Source organism: Haliotis rubra, unplaced genomic scaffold, assembly GCF_003918875.1.
Source record: "Haliotis rubra isolate DU_JTF1 unplaced genomic scaffold, ASM391887v1 Scf495, whole genome shotgun sequence".
NCBI lineage: Eukaryota > Metazoa > Mollusca > Gastropoda > Lepetellida > Haliotidae > Haliotis > Haliotis rubra.
The window spans coordinates 621,917-639,480 of NW_025767185.1; the positions used below are offsets into that span (position 1 = coordinate 621,917).

Consider the following 17,564-nt stretch of genomic DNA (forward strand, 5'->3'; position numbering starts at 1 on the left):
GAATACTTGATCCCTGAATGCTTGATCCTCCTGGCACAGTTCTTTGCACAGTCCCTGTCCCTTAAAATCCGCATCCTGGTATTCTTCAATTCCGATGTTTAGTCCTTCGTGTCTCCATCTCCGTCATTCCATTCCAGTGGACTGATGTTCTTTATTGACCTTGTTAGTACATTTTTGCCAACCCTGACATCAACTACTCTGACATGTCCATCAGCTCCCGGGTAGGTCTTCACTATTGTCCCGAGCTTCCACTGTCCTCTCGAAGTGTTTTGTGAGATGACCAGCACGACATCTGTTTCTTGCAAGTTTCCACCTTGTTTATTCCACTTTCTGCGCGTGTTAAGGCTCGGCAACCATTCCCGCATCCATATTTTCCAGAAATGCCGCGCAAGTTCTTGAATCCTCCGCCAGCGTCTTCTCGGGTTGAAGTCGGTTGTATCAACACATTCAGGGGCAAATATACCTCCAGCGTGTCCATGAAAGAAGTGGTTTGGTGTCAGTGGTGTTTCATCTTGAGGGTGAGCTGACTGGTATGTGAGAGGTCTGGAATTTATGAGTGCTTCTGCTCCTGCCAATGCTGTTATCAGATCCTCATCTGTTACGTCACTCTTGCTGAGGATGGCGTAGATAGAACCCCTTGCTGCTTTAATCATTGTTTCAAATATTCCTCCTAAATGAGGAGTGTGTGGAGGATTAAAGAACCAGTTTACTCCTCTATTTGCAAGAGATCTCACAACGACGTCTTGATCCATTTGTTGAACAAGCTCTTTTAGTTCTTTTACTGCTCCAACAAAGTTCGTACCATTGTCAGAAACCATGACTTGAGGAAGACCTCTTCTGCTTACCATGCGATAGAAAGCATTTAAGAACGAGTCTGTATCTAGGCCAAAGGCAATTTCATTTTGTCATTCCTATCACATTTGCCACCTTTGTCACTGTGAACAGAGACCATATAATCTATTATATGGTCTCTGCTGTGAAGCAATCTATTGTGGTTGATCGTACATCCACCAATTCCACATTGTGACATCCGTTTACATGTTTTACTACTATGGTTTCTACCAAGACATCGTCATATGAGCGAAATATTCTCAAGCACAACGTTAAACCCAAATTCACCTCTACCAAGACAGCGGAAGCAAAGATTTGCTTTCTTTGCAGCATCCCATCTATCAGAAATCTCCATGGCTCTAAAGACATTACATCTTCATATTTCATGATGTTCTTTACAAAGACAGCAGCTTCTGTCTTTACTCTGGAATGTGTTACCTGATTCTATTTTTGAGCTAACAAAGGTACATGACAACCTTTTCTTTTGATCTGATTGGTACACCTTTGGTTCTGACTTACCTTTCTTAACAACACCATGAATTGATTCTGAAACAATGGTGAGGAATTCTGCTTCCTGGATAACCCACGTTCTCAAAGCATTCACAGACTCTGATAATGTGCAACCATTGATTCCGTCATCTTTTTTAAGCAGACTAGAGTAGAACAAACCATTTCCTAAATCTTCAATTCTATCATTTTCTTTCAGATTAACAACAGCAACATCTAAGATGTCCGCGAACCATTCAACATCTCTGGCAACACCTTCACGAATAGGTTTGAAGTTGCTCAACTCTTCTATATGAATCGCTATCTGACGCCGTTTACCACCATATTTTCTCTCTAACCTGTCTAGTGCAACATCATAGGCAACAGCACTATGGCCTAAACTTTCTACTACCTTCAGTGCTTCACCTGATAGATACTGTCGCAACTGGAGAAGCTTATATACTGAAGTTGCAGGAGACTGATCTATACATGTCATGAAAGCGGCCTTCCAACTTTCATATGTCTTGACATCCCCATAAAACACTGGTATCGAAACACGTTTTAGTTGTTTCCACATGTCATTACCAACAGCAATGTTTTGCTTTCCTCTGTTTTCAAACCTACCTTCATGGTGATAAGGAAATTCATACTGATCTTCAGTGTCATGCAAACCTGTGATGCTTCCTATATTTCCACATACTTGAGACTGTTTCACCGAATAACCTTCCTTATGATTATATTTCTGTTCATCTTGGTTATCTCTGCTCATACCACTTGTTGCCTTCATATTTCTATTGAAGTCATGTCTTTTTTCTACAACTACAGTTTGATCTGAACTGGGTTTAGGTTTGTTTTCATTTTTAAACAACCCGGACAATCTATGGCTAGAGAGTGAACAAGTTCTTGAACCACTATCTAGATACTTCTGTGCAACGTCTATCACTTTAGAAGTTTCAGCTTCAAGTTTTGATATTTCAGCATCCACCTTGTTCACATTACCTGTATCATGAGCACCTGTGTAAGCTTGTGTAAGCTTTACCATAATATCCATGACTTTCACCTGTAGTGAACTAACTTGACCAATGCCTTCCCTAATTGCACATCGTTTTGACATATCTTGTTCAACTAAAGTGCTCAACCTATTTTTTCCCCTGATGAAGGCACATTTAGCTTTGGCTTTTTCCTGTTTAAGGTTACGGATATGTTGGTCTAATACTGTACCTTCATTTGAAGGTTCAATTTTATCACTTCCTTTTTGTGGCATGTTTGACACTGATTCAGTCATTACTTATAATTAACAACTTGCTCACAGACTAAATTCAAGTAAAGTTTACAATAATATTCAAACTTACCTGTATCCTATTCTAATTACAGATGCTAACACTAAAACTATTTTGCATTCAACAACTAAGCTGGGTTACAGGCCCAACCACGCTCTGCTACCATTAAATGGAGTGAAGATACTCCAAATATCAAAACACAATTCTAACTAAAACAAATTCAACTTTTATAAAAGCTATTAAACTACACAATTTACTATCTTAATGCTTTTACACACCTTTGTGTTTTAAGTCCACTTTTATAGGTGAACAACTAAGTTGCTTTTTGCAAGGTTTCTATTCTAAATTCCCGTATTGGAAATGAAACATTATTACATGCTGCTACATTGAGGTACAACACACAACTGACTCCAAACATACACGAAATCACATGTACTGTCCATTGTGCACGTGAAAATCAAAGTTTTCATGTCCATAGCTATATGTGTTCGGGTGCATTTTGGTGTACTGTTCTCTTTGCTGCGTTTTGGCACACAGCTCTCCTGTCCAGTGGGCAATAAACCCAATCATAATTGTGTCTTTGCATGTTGCAATAATTCATTCAATCATTTTTTTCAAATATATCAATTCATTATATAGAAATTATGAAAATCTTAATTTTTTACTTTACATGATTATCAAGGGTTTTCAGAGTAATATAGCTACATTCGTTCCTGAAGGAACATAGCATTGAGGTAAACGTTGAATTATTTCCCTTATAAAGTTGATTTTGGACGTCTACAGGACATTTTTTGTACCTTACCCTCGCCTTGCAGATGCTATAATCACAAAGACTCTGTCACAAATCATAAAGTTTCTGTCCCAAAACTCACAAAGACTCCACTCTCACTGTAACCAAGTTCCCTACCAGTGATACACGATATTGTGGAGTTGACTGCTATATTTGTGCTTGAAAATCTCGAACTCCTAACATTGTCGGATCGTAAATATTAGTGGACAGGGAGTAAAGATGCAAGAGTTGCTTCCATTTAAATACCTGCTGAAGATTCGTTTTTCAATGAAATTTAAAACATTTTAAACACAATTTTTATTTTTTCTTGTGGTGAAACATTTTTTTTTCAATGGACGGTGTACAATTGAGAACGGTCAGCGCAAAGTTTAGAAATAAAAATATATTTTTTATTGTATGGGCGGGTGGGATTTTTACGGGCGGCGGGAGATGAGAAACACAGAATTAAATACGGACGCCCTAATTCATGGCGATAAAGTAAAATTCTTAGTAGTAGGACGTAGTATTCTTAGAATCAAACACACTGGAAACTATTGTTTGATTTCACAATAAACCAAAGACTTAAAACATATGTATATCTCATTCCATTACCCACAAGTCATATAGACTAAAATTATCGACTCAAAAGATTCAAAAGATTGAGCTGCATGTGTTGAATAGGAAGTCTATGGGGTCTTTGAATGCGTTTAGAAGTGATACACATAAAGGCTAGCAATTATGGATGTCAACTCCTATTTGAGGAACACAACATTTCAGAGTGTATTCTTACTCCTATGAAAGACTAGATGATGATGATTTAGAGATTTAGCATGCGCTTTCCAACATAATGTGTATTTCGCACACGGACCTGGCAGGCCATTTAGTGTTTGATCGAAAGAGGGGTGAATTAACCAAAAGATATGGCAACTTGGAAGGGGCTTCAGTGTTGCATAATTATATTTGTATGAATTTTGAAATTTGCAAGAAGTTGTAGGGGAGATGAACTATGGGATGGTTTGGTTGGTGTATTTTTTTATGATTTGTTTATTTATTATAAGCATTTACATGCTTCTGCATGACAGTATATTTAGGAGAATAGAGCATGGCAGTTTGACCAAACCTTATTGAAGTAGTCTCTGTTACAATTAATGACAGAGGTATACTTGTTATTTTTCAATAAATAGCCAAAAAGAACATTTTCTTTGGATATTGTTACTGGGATTTGCATTTTGTGCGATATCCAACTTTCCAGGTCTCGCCAGATGGACCTCACTTTGTTGCATTCACAGAATATATGTATGACATCTTCCATTTGTTTAAAACAGTAACTGCATTTTGTACTCACCACGTAACACAACTTCGTGAGAAGACAGTTCATTGGCAAGATATGATGTAAGATTTTGAAGTAAGCTTTGATATTGGAACCACTGTAGTTCAGTCACATTGGTGCAAATAACTGGAATAGAATTGATACTCTTGTTCGTTAATATCATGTCCAAGGACGTACTCCCATTTGGCAAAGTGATTATTTCTCTCGCGTATATATTTTTTAATCAGTATTCTATTGAAATACTGTGAACATTGATTTTGTTTGTTCAGATGGTATATATGAAATGGTAGAATGGGAGATTGTAGGAAAGTGTTTAGTTAGCAATAGTTCGTTATGTGGGATTATAAGTGACCTGAAAGGCCATTTTTGATAAGAAATATGCCTAAGGCTTGGAAGGTTAGGGTGTTATTTAGTGGGCTTAGGAGTGTTGGTAGTGTTAGGTGTGTGTCCAGTGAATTCTGGAGCACCATGATGTGTTGATGAAAGACTAGGAAACAGATAGCAATTATTACTCACCCATTGAAGATATCACTGTTTAATAATTTTACAATGTTCTTACACATTGTGTAATAACATCGCGTGATGCCGTACGTATGACGTCAAAGTGGTTTACAGTTATGACGTCACAATGCTAATACATCTATCACAATAGTATTAGACCTTGCTAGACTCACGGAAAGCTGAGAGTCATCACACTCGTTGAATTCTTAGGAAAGAAGTTCTTTGCTTGATATTATATTGTTAATGTTGGGTGAGTAATAAATAAAATACTAAACCATGTCCCGTGTAATACCATATTTATGGAACTCATGAATGGTATTGGTATCTAACTCGGTTTTGCTCATGAGATAGCAAACCATTCATTTGTTTCATAAAGATGGTATTACACGGGACATTGTTTAGTATTCTCAATATATGTACATGTGAAACAACAACAGAGATAAGATAACAAGGGAAGACAGTAGTTAAGCATCTCTAAATTGGTAAGGTCGATGGACAAATGAAAGCCAGTGATTATTAATACAGACATGAATGATGAAATAACAATGGTAACATATAACAAGGGAAATGACAATAAACAAATGGAACCCAGGATTGAATCAAGGCATGATTAGTGATAAGCAGTAGGACAAGGATCCAGAAGTGATGATGAAATTAGTCCCAAGCCTATCTGCCTAGAAGAAGACTTTGGAATCACTCAACAGGGAGTATGTTTAGGGTATTCACTGATACATATTATCAGTCCTGAAAGCTTATCCCATGCATATAGGTATGTAGTTATTGTTGTTGGATACAGACTTTTGTTGTTGACTTGGAAGCTATCAGAAGAATTATTGCTTGTGCTGTTGCAGGACCCCACTTGTACCTATGCCAACACCCAAGTCAGGGAAAGTGTCTGTCTTGAACCCACACATATCCGGACGCAGATCAAAACAAGCAAAATTACGGGCTGTCAAAATGAGGATGATGATGGGATTAGGTGGGGTAAGTCATAAATCTAAGCATGGTTAACTTTCTTTAATATGAAAATATCTCTGTAATTTTTAGCACACTTGACTGGAGGTCAAGTAGTAGTAATAGAGGGGGGTTTTGCTGCAGATTTAAAAACGGTGAGAATCTATCGAGAGACATCCTTCGATGTGCCAGTGACCCGTACCCCAATCTTATTACTACTCTTTCTCTCACAGTCAGAGTGACCTGCTCAGCTATATATAGCTTGAATGCACAGTCACCAATACAGCCGATCTGCTGGAGCGTATAGCAATAGAGTTATGTATAGCTGTGTGCTGCCCTGAATAGACAGTGGATATATCACTGACTATTTAAACAGGCTTATAAAAACTTTAGTGAATCATACAGACAAGACTCGCTCTAAAGCATCTCCCAAAGTTCCGAGCACTGGACTATCAGCCGGCTCGCCAGTGTGATGGTTAGAGCGTTGGACTTGTAATCCAACGTTTGCAGTTCGAGTCGGGGTAGCGAAAACACTTTTGTGAGTCTGAGCCGAGTCAGGTCACGTGGGCAAGCGAGGTCGGGGATTTCCTCCTCCTAGGAGGACTGGCCTGTCATGTGACTATGTCATGATGACATCTACGAAGCAGTTGAACGTGAATCTTTTTACGTTCTTGGTCAGGAAGGATTGAATGACCTGTTGTCGGCCTTGTTCTATGAGCATTTTTTTCTCGTCTTCGCTGAAGTCTTGGTTCGAATCTCTTCCTTCCATGCGGTGGTACTTGGCGAGTTCGGCTAAAATCAGGCGGAACTCTTCTTCGGAGCTTTTACTGTCCGTGAGCGCCGACGAGACGCGATCGTCGATCGTGTTCAGCTTGGCTTCGGGCCAGCACCCTGATCTCGTCGTGTTTCAAGGCCTTACGTTGCTGACGACGTGAAATGAATTTAAGGGCTACTCCCGCCAGCCCCGATACCCGGACGGCTACTTCCAACCCGAGGACGACGGGTGCGGCCACGATGGTCGACAACAAGACGATGCCAGCACCCCCGAGTCCCATGCCGGCGACCACGAGGGCCGTGTCCACGCCCATCGATGGCATTGATGGTGGCTTGCGGAGTCAAGTTTGTCATGGTTTATATTAGAGAAGAAATTTTAATTGGTTTTCAGATAATTTTTCGGCCGTGCATTTCAAACCCATCAGATGAATGTTATTTTGTAGGAAAATTTTCGTGAGCGCTATCGTGTTTTCCACAGTGATGTTGACTTGCTGCTGACTGGTGAAGGCACCCACGCCCAACCGTACGTAAACGGAGCAAACGTGGTATTGGTGTTGTTGGGTCCACTGGAGTTTGATGCCTTTGACGATTTTGACGTTACCAACCCGTGGTTTGCCGAGGTAGACTTGGATGATCAGCGTGGATTGGGCCGGCAGATTTTGCAGGATGTCGACCATGCTGTCAAATTCTGACACAAACTGCAACGTCGCGTTTGACGTCCTGGGTTTACTCGATAGGATGTGAGCTATGGGTTGCGACAGCGTGCTGATGATGACGCTGCATCTTTGCGTCGGGACATAAGCCAAGATCAGCGTTCCGTTGTTCATGACTTTCGTGAGGTGGTGGTCTTTGTTTTCCGTGAACAGGTGGGGAGAGTCCAGCGCGATGTTGAGATTCAAGTCAATTCGAGAGGGCACGAACACCCATTGGTTGTTGTTGGTAAATGCGGGCGTGTACGGCGTGTTTCGAGCGACGACCGTCTTCTCAACGTCGTCCAGGTCGAACAGTTTGCCGCCGAAGGCTGGAACCATCACCGTGTGTTATTATTGGTGTTGCGAACGAGATTGTACTGCGTGTTTTTTAAGAGACCTCCGGTCTCGACATCGTCTAAATCTCCTAGGTTACCACCAGATCCGCTGCTCATTTCGACGCGTTTATAAATGTTGTTTTTGAGTTGCAAGGCATACAGTCTGCCGTCGATGCCGGGCTCGTCGAAAGCGCGCATGTCCCCGAGGTTGGAGATCGTTAGGTTGGCACATTTTCTCGGTTGCATTCCCGGACCCGAAGCTTCAGTCATCGTTGTTTGATGTGCAGCGTCATGCTCGGGTATCCTATATGAACGGGTTTATATTTTATATCTAAAACTGATAGTTTCAATTCCGTGATGTTGACTTGCGTTAATTTCTTGTACTGCAAGGTCGAAAATGATTCGGTTCTGCCATTGTTGTACTTTTCCGTTTTCACCGGCACGGCTCTCAGCAGCATGGAAGGTCGTTTGCCTTGAATGTTGTCTGTCGTGCTCAGCTGATCGAGGTGAATGCACAGTTCAGCGGTAGGGGACGAGGCTCGGCAATTTCGAGCCCGTGACAGTGTCTCGAGGTGCTATCTCGTAAGGCGCTAACCCGAGTGTTCTCGCCAAGGGTCAGCCCAGTTTGATGGGTTGGTCTCCATTCGTCAACTTGAGAGTGCAATCTGACTCGTTGAGTTTAAGACTGGCTCCGATGGGTTTGAAAATTTCGTCGTCCAGCATACACACGTTATATTAAACGTCGGTCAACAGGTGGCGGCTATTATCAATAAACAGCTTGTTGTTGTTTCTCTTAGCGCTGATATTCGACCATCGCGGGTAGTAGGTGAGATCGCAGAGCGCGACTTTGAGTTCCCCCGACGTGTTATCGATCGCTTGCAGCAGAGGAATGGGTTCGCCGTTCGTGATTCCCGGGAGCATGATGAAATATGTTTACACCCAAGTACCAGCCTGGAGTGATTTATCCTAAAAGCGATAATTTAAGTGCTACCGATCTCACGCACATGAAAATCGTGGTGGATGCTAAGGAGGGTTCCCACTTTTCGAGCTCAATTTAGCGATGTATTTGAAAAGTATAGGCTTTCAGTCATGAACGTCAAGGCAGTCCATGCATGGTTTCACATCCTGATGCAGTTATGCCAGAATCAATTCAATTTCGCCGTGTGGTGTGCGACGACCAGGTGTGGCCTGACCTTCAACGACACTCGTCGTGATGCGGTGAGTCGGTCCGTGTTCTATTTCCAAGTGTACTACCAAATCAGACGCATCCTGAAAGAAATAAACACCCCGATTCCGCAGGACAAGGCTTGGAACGCAAAGAACAATCCGTACGATTGGCGGGCTTACGAACGGATTTGCGATGATTTCGAAATCGATCCGAACATGGATTGGCGTTTGCCAGGCGTGAATCACGGTTTGGGTATTCCTATCGTTCACAACATGCCCCTCGTAGAAGCCAGCAAGAAAAAATGGGGTGGTAAAAAGTATGCGAATGCTTACATCTTGAGTAACAAGTGGAGAGATGATCTCATGGATTTTGACGACAGCAAGGATTATCGCGTTTGGAGGTTTGAGCAGGGACCCGCAGACGATTGGAAACGATTTATCCTGGACACGTCGAAAGGGTTCACTCGCGCGGGCACCGTACGGTTGAACGATTCGATTCGAACGTACGTGTGGGCGCTGCTGGGCGCGCAGTCGCAAACGCGTTCCGACATCGTGGGTCTAGGGATGCCTACGACTTGTAGAACAAGTTCGTGTCGAACGTCGAGGACGCCATCGCCAGACCTGTGGATTTACCGAGTGCCATCCAGCGTTACCAGGACACGTTGGAATATGCCCGGTCGAAAGTCAACTACGTGTTCGGCGTGGGACTGTACATGGCTCCGAGCGACATACGACTGAGGATCCACAAAGTAGTGGGCAACAACAATGAAATGGTCATCGCGACCGCCGATGCTGGAGGGTCACATGCTGTTTTACCAAGCCGCGCTGGAGTACGAACTTGCTTTTAACGATTACACTCACATGATCGTGACGGAGAGCGGTGAGGAGGGCCGCTACACCATCGACAATATTTCGCTGGAGTTTGACAAGGTGAAGAATCCAGAATTGGCTCAACAGATTCGCAACCAGTATTCGGGCACGTTAGCCATCCTGTACGATCGCGTGCTGCATCACCGGAAGATCGTCGCGAACAAGAGCGACACGCTGTGAAACATCAACCTGAACGTACCTGCGCGATCAATGAAGGGCATTTTGATCCTGCCGGTGGAAGAATTTTCGCCGTTTCGAAGGGTCAACAAAAAGTATTGGAACCCCGAGATCACGAAAGTCGAGGTGACCGTTGAGGGCGTGCCCAACCAGCTGTTCAGCCAAGGCATGCATGCTTACCATCAGTGGGACGAGATCCAAAAGTTACCGGCAATGAAGCGCCCGCCTGAAATCAATGCGATCGTCAAGGACCTTGGTCTCGCCTCTGTGTCGGTAGGAGAGAACCTCACGACGAAGTACGTGCTGTGGCTGGACATGCGATCCACGGAAGACGATCGGTTGCACGGACAATGGAAGATTCGTGCAAGCCATCTATTGATATCGAACTGCCCCTGGATCCGCATTGCGCCATCTTGTGTGGTTAGACGGGGTGCGGTAAAACGGCTTTCGTGCTGGACCTGCTGGAAGGATATTATCAGGACGCGTTCAATCACATCGTCATTCTCTGCCCGACGTTGCGGATGAACAAGACGTACACGGAGAGAGCGTGGATGATGGCGGACCCGGACGTGCACAGGGTGGATCCTGGAACGCGTCTGCAGGACTGGTTGACCGCTTATCACAGTAAATTGAAAGGGGAGTCGACGCTGTTCCTCCTGGACGTCTGCTGCGCCAACAAAGACATGGTAAAAAAACGAGACATACTGTCGTACCTGGCCTTCTCGGGCCGGCACAGGAAACACAGCGTTTGTGACCTCGAGAAAGATCCGTTCATCAACCACGCTTTGAGCACCGTCAGCTGCGAAATGTTTCATCGATACGGGATGCTGCTGGCTCCTCTGACCGCGGGCATCATCACGGCGAAGCATTGCCGATTTAAAGAAAAAAATATAAACCATACTATACAAGATGGAGGAACAACAACCACCACTGATGGAACCTGTCCTGGAACAACCACCAATGACAGAGGAGGAACCGATTAAGATAAAAGAATCCCCCAAAAGTAGCCGCCGGTCGCAGAAAAAAACCATGAATGGGTCCAGTATGCTGTAGCGGCGGCATGCATCACCGTCATGACTGCATGGCTGTACAAATTCGAACCGGCAGCAGCAGCACTGGCAGCAACACCCCAGCACCTCAATTAGTATGTCAAGCCCCCTACTGTGCGAGACCTCAAACTCCGAGCTAAAGAACGGGGTTAAAGGATTATTCTTGCATGAGGAAAGCCCAACTGGCCACCTTGCTAGAAGACACCGAGCCGGTCGAGTTGAGATTCATGCCGATGGACCACGCGATGGGTAAGTATCTGAGAGGCTGGAAAATGGTGATCGATTCTAATATCGATATTTATATTTAAAATCAAACCCTTAATCGACAGTAAACTTCACGAAGAATTAAACGATTTGAAAAACATCAAATACCAGTTGACCCTTAAAATGTCGCTTCAAAAACCTGACTCGATCCCTTCGACCCTCGATACGTCATTGCAACACGTACAAGAATCGTTGGAAAAATTTAACCATAGATGCTCCGGATGGGTGGTGGACAAAATCGATACCATCTACCTAGATATAGCGAACAACGACGATCACTGCTTAAGATGGGCACTGAGATCTGCCTTATTCCCCGCCGATTCTAAAGCCTGCGGGTTCGGGTGCGTGGTCGACCGATGCGATGGACAAACGAACGCTCCCGTGATCTACCGAGGTCCCGGCACGGCCGAAACGTTTCTCACGTTCTTATAACGCGAAGAGAGAAACATCAGGGAAGCTTTGTTGGACCCTGCCCCCATGGATATGACGCCAGAGGATAAACTTGCTCACGAAAAGGCTAAGCATTGCTACGTGTGCGACCAAACCCTGAACGGGGATCATTGCCACATCACCGGTCGATACAGAGGTGCCGCCCATAACGTGTGCAACCTCCAGCTTAGAATCAATGATTGGTCTAAGTTCGATGAGCCACGATTACCCCCCATCGACCGATTTTACCGCGGCTTAACTGACTCCACCATCTCCTAGGACGATAACGAACATGCCCAGAACGTGTGGGAGAAACTGGGCTGTAGACATTTGGGCGAATATCACGACCTCTACTTGAAAACGGACGTCCTGCTGCTGGCCGACGTGTTCGAAACATTCAGAACGTGTTTGAAACAGTATCAACTCGACCCTGCCTGGTACTATGTGATGGTCAAACTTGTGCGATCTCACGAGGAAGAAAAACTCAGGAAGATCATAGCCTGCCCGGCGTTCAACCGGAGCAAGCTATTCGATAACGACTTGGCAGCGCTACACATGAACAAAAGCCATATTAAGCTTAACCGACCTGTTTACGTGGGGATGAGCATTCGCGACCTGTCCAAACATTTGATGTACGACTTTTATTACAACCAACTCAAGCCACAGTATGGCGATCGGTGCGAGCTGCTGTACACCGACACCGATTCCTTGTTGTTGAATATACGCACTGAGGACGTTTCCCACTCGATGCGTCGAGACAATTGAATGAACGATAGCGTGTATACATCATGGAGAAGGTTTACTACAGCCCTCGGGGTTACTGGAAAGGTGTGAGCTCCATCCCGAAGCTAGCCAAAGCCGCTCGCGTCTCAGAGGATACCGCCAAAGCTTAGCTTAAAAAACAAGCCATCTGGCAAGTGTACCTGTCGGCTCCCCAATACATCCCGAGAAGAAAGTTTGACATTTCCATACCCAATCATACCCATCAAGCCGACCTCCTGTTTCTCCCGCACGACAGGGTGAGAAACAAAACGTACAAGTACGCCCTGACCGTCGTGGACGTTGCCAGTCACTACGAGGAAGCGGAGCCGTTAACGACCAAAGATTCGAGTCAAGTCGCTAAGGCCTTAGAACGTATCTACAAACGCAGTCGCTTGACCTGGCTGACCGAATTACAAGTCGACCCCGGACACGAGTTCATGGGAACCGTGTCGCAGCTGTTATTGGAGCATAAAGTCCAAGTGATACGAGACGTGGCCGGAGCTCACCGAGGCCAAGCCATCATCGAAAGATTCAACAGGACTTTAGACGAGCGTTTGTTTGGACATCAGTATGCCCAAGAGATGGCCAACCCCGAAAAACGGAATGGGTCGTACGCTAACGCGAGTGGTGTTGACGGTCAACAACGAAGTCACTCGACTCCTCGATAAAAGACCCGTCGAAGCCATTCGAATGAAATCCTTGATGATCAAATCGGCTGCGCCATCGCGTCACGGCCTAGAGAAAAAACTACCGGACCGGGCCATCGTGAGGTATCTGTACCAGCCCGGTGAACTCAAAGGAGGGGATAAACGTTGCGCCACAGACCCCGTATGGTCCATGAAAACGTACCGAATCGACCGAGTCGACATCAAAGACAACAAACCAACTCTGTATTACTTGCAAGACGGACCGGGTAGGGCATTCGTCCGAGAGGAATTACAAATTGTCCCTCACGACACGGTATTACCCCCAAAATAAAAAATATATAAAAAAAATGTTCTGTCTGGGATTTGAACGCTCAAACTCTAGGTCCGAAGTCCAGCACGTTCCCTTCAGACCGGCAGTCTCACTCTGTCAGGGACAGTGCATTCAAGCTATATATAGCTCATACGCTTTGCGAGGTTATGTAACCCGATTCTAAATTAGCCGATTGTGGCTTCTAAACATGTTTTCAGCATCCATCGACACATGCATCGTGATCAGCAGGGTCTAGACTACCTAAGAGCATCGTGATTGTATTTTATTACACCTTGATTCGAGGTGAAAAGCCACCAAACGTGCACGAGGCGAACGAGACTGGTTCTGCGCTACTGTAGCTAGTATAGACGGAGCCCAGCTCAAGATAAATAATGGATTGTGGCCTCTACAATTTTTTTCAGCGTTCGTCGACTAATGTATCGTATTCAGCGTTCTTCAAACTACCTACGGGCATTGTGTTTGTAATTTATGAGACATGGATTCGAGGTGAAAAAGCCATCAAACGTGCACGAAATATTGAAGCAGAAGTGGAATGACGGGTTCCAGACATCCTTTGCGCTACTATAGACGGACCCGGGTTTAAGAGGATGATGCAATCTCAGGATAGACCCGTTAAACCGAAATTAAGCTGTCAAGTCCCCGGTAGCGCGATCGGTTGAGTGGTGCGGGCTTATAATGTATAGTTTGCGCGTCTATACATTATCAGTTCGTATCCCGCCATTGCCTCAGTGGATTCCTTGCAACTTTCGGTGGTTGTGGTGGTGTTTTGGGTAAGGAATCAGGGTCACATCAGTTGGGTCTCTGAAAAGGGCACAGCTGAGCGGGGCACTCTCATGGCGAGAGAAAGACAGCCTACACAATTCTCCTTGGGACAAAATGTGCAACCATCAACCTTTCGATTTCATTCCTTGGGGAATTGCGGCTGCCGGGGACGTTTTGATACCTTTTTAACCTTTCTATCTTGGCACATCGAAGGATGGTTCTCGATATTTTTTTAAGGGGGACTGGGAGGTTTAATTCCCACAAATAAGCCTCTAAGCCGCATCTGCGGTAGTACCCCCCCTCTATTACTACTCAAGTCATCTTATGTCATGATGTGTTTTTCAACCGTTACCAATTTTGTGTACTTTTGATATACTTTCTAAACATGGCAGGCCTGTGGAACTGACTCTCATATAACTGATGACATCTATGGTGTCTTTAATAGGTTCTCACAGAATTTGCCCTGTGGTGACAGGAGTGTGTGCCATGTTCTAATTAGTTTGTAAATATGTAATTCTTTTAATAACAAAAATTTGACAAAAACTAGACTCCATTCAAGATTGCAGCATCCAGTGAGTAATCATGTTCCATGTAATGTTCTGTGTGGTGGCAAGTTGGTAGGGAATGGTTGTTAGAGGTTGAGCCTCTTTACATAGCAGTGATGCTGGACTATGCTTGAATCCCATTCTCTTTGAGGTCTAGACAGTATCTGGAGTCATCAATGAAAATTAGTGGACCCTTGTCCAGATCTGTCCAACTGACATGATATTCAGCCTAGTTCAGACATGTCTGCCTGTGATGTTGGGCCAGTGGGATGCAAATACATACCTTTTGACCAGGGAACAGCTTCATGGAAATCATTATGCACCGAGTAGAACAATACTGGCTTTCTGCAGGTCATTTCTGAGTGTAGTGGAAATAGAAAGGAGCTATCTCAGCTGTATGTGTGGAGGAATGTGTGCACGGCGTGCTTCCAAATGTATAGCATTGAATCCATGTCTTGCTGATCACTTTGGTTCTGACACCAGACATCTGCAATGGACATTATTTTAAGAATTTCTAGTATGCCTTTCCATCAGATAACACAACACCTATAGCACAGGATGGCATTTCTGTACTTCTTTCTTGGTATGTGCAATCACAGCTTTTCAAACAACTGGTGCATATGGGGCTGCATGCCACTGTCCTGTTGAGGGTTACCTAATCATTGTGTACCAGGATATTACAATTCATTCCTTTTGAGTGGATGATTTTTTTATGTCATCAAAACTTCATCCTTAATGTTTAGTATTAGACTCTATTACAGTAAAGGTTTCTATGTTTATAACAAACTGTTTGGGTGTCACTTGCACTCTACTAGATATTTTAGTATAATGAACTATATTTATCACAAACAAAATTACTAGTCCCTACCACAGTATGAATGTATATTATTTTTGTTTGTAATAGTGATTTTTTACCAACTTGTACCTGTGACTATCTGTTAGTAAAACTAACAATAACAAATCATTTTTAGGTGTAGTGTGATATTTGAGCTGGTGTGACCTTTTTGGTCTAAAAGGACAGTCCAGATGAGCTACTTAACCTTGTGGCATTCTATTTGTGGTAGAAATCACTAGTGTTCTGAATATGCATGGTGGACAACAGCACTCTGACTCTATATCTTTTACTTTAAAATAAGCTGACCACACATGATCTCAGGTAACTTGGACTATGCTAATGGTGTCCTTGAATGGGCCTCCTTTGTGTCCTGTGTTTATGTTCCTACATTGTGTACCTGCAGGACCGGGTGGGTGGAGAGAGAGCTGCTGACCACTACCTGGACTGCTACAACCAAGATGGTGACCTGCCCACACAGCCCCAGGAAGACTGGGAACACGAGGCAAGCAAGCTGTATGAGTGGACACAAGAACTCTCATTCAATGATGAGGCAATGGCAACTCCAAGATTGTTACTTACATCATAGCTTCAACTTCACTATCTGCAAAACAATGTTTTTCTGTGTATGGGTTTCAGCTACAAAGAACAATTACTTACACTTACGTTCACTGTTGTAATTATGCATAAAATGGGGTCTTTGCCATTATTCTGTTGTTGTAAAAGAAGTAGCCATTGAAACACCATTGTGGTAAGCCTAAAAGACCTAAGTTTAATACACTGGTATTGTTTCTTTATCATCTTAGTAAGCTCAGTTCACCACTTCCACTAAAGTGTGAGATGAAGTGTACACTGTTGGTCAACAAGATTCATTTGTTCTTTGTACTCAGAAGTAGTCTCACACCAAAAGGTTATGATTGGTTTTGGAGGTTGGGTGGTGTTACAATGTCAATTAGTACATCCAGACACCATATTATATTTTTGAAAACTGTTCTTGATCCTATCTTCAGGATTTTTACCCTGCATATTTGTTCTGATGAGTGTAAAATTGATGTGACACAACCAGGCAATGGATATTTGCTCCTTAATACAATTTGTGTCAACGGTGCATGCTAACATTGCACACTTACCCTGTTTATAATCATGTGGTATCATCCCTAATTTTCAGTGATCCATCCATATAATTTCCACGGCTTTGTTGCCTTTTAACTGCAATGGAATGTCTTACATCAGATAATGAAATTTACGGAAAGAATAAAGATCCAATAAGCAAACTGATACATAATTTAACATACATAATTTGTATTAACAGAACTACAAGTGTTGTCAGTTTACGTTTTGATGAGACATGGTTATAATAATTAGTTAGTTAGTTATTATGTGTTTCTGCGGCCAAGTGGGATATCACACTGACAATTAACTTCTGGCATCCAGCAGCAAGATACTTGTTACTGATTCATAATTAAAGTACTGTCGGAAATAGAAAAAAAACTGTTTTTAGGCTGTTACTCTGTATCCTTAAAATTTACACAATTGCAAATAGCATATATGTCGAAATAACCCACATCGGCCTAACTGGGCGTTCAGTGGGATGTGTAATAGGATATCCAGAAAAGCATGTTTACTCGTAAAATCGGGCAAAACTTAGAAAAAATACGAACAGCTGCTGAAAACAATAGATCAGACTATAGATGGCAATTAGGTCGCTCAGCCAGGTATGACGACGGACCGTCAACTCACTGGGCATGAAATGCACGTGCTGCCCACAGACACAAGG

At 43.5% G+C, this 17,564-nt stretch overlaps 1 protein-coding gene across 2 annotated transcripts in view; it reads left to right on the top strand.

Annotated features, from left to right (window-relative positions):
* LOC124291541 (uncharacterized protein CXorf58-like) overlaps positions 1 to 17,342 on the top strand; it is an 89,126-nt gene extending 71,784 nt beyond the window's left edge. For both annotated transcript variants that reach the window (XM_046728555.1, XM_046728556.1), the window contains exons 9-10: positions 6,049 to 6,181; positions 16,194 to 17,342. In XM_046728555.1, coding sequence (XP_046584511.1) covers positions 6,049 to 6,181; positions 16,194 to 16,376 — 316 coding nt within the window. In that variant the 3' untranslated portion in view covers positions 16,377 to 17,342. The remainder of the gene's footprint in view (positions 1 to 6,048; positions 6,182 to 16,193) is intronic.
* The last annotated feature ends 222 nt before the right edge of the window (positions 17,343 to 17,564 follow it).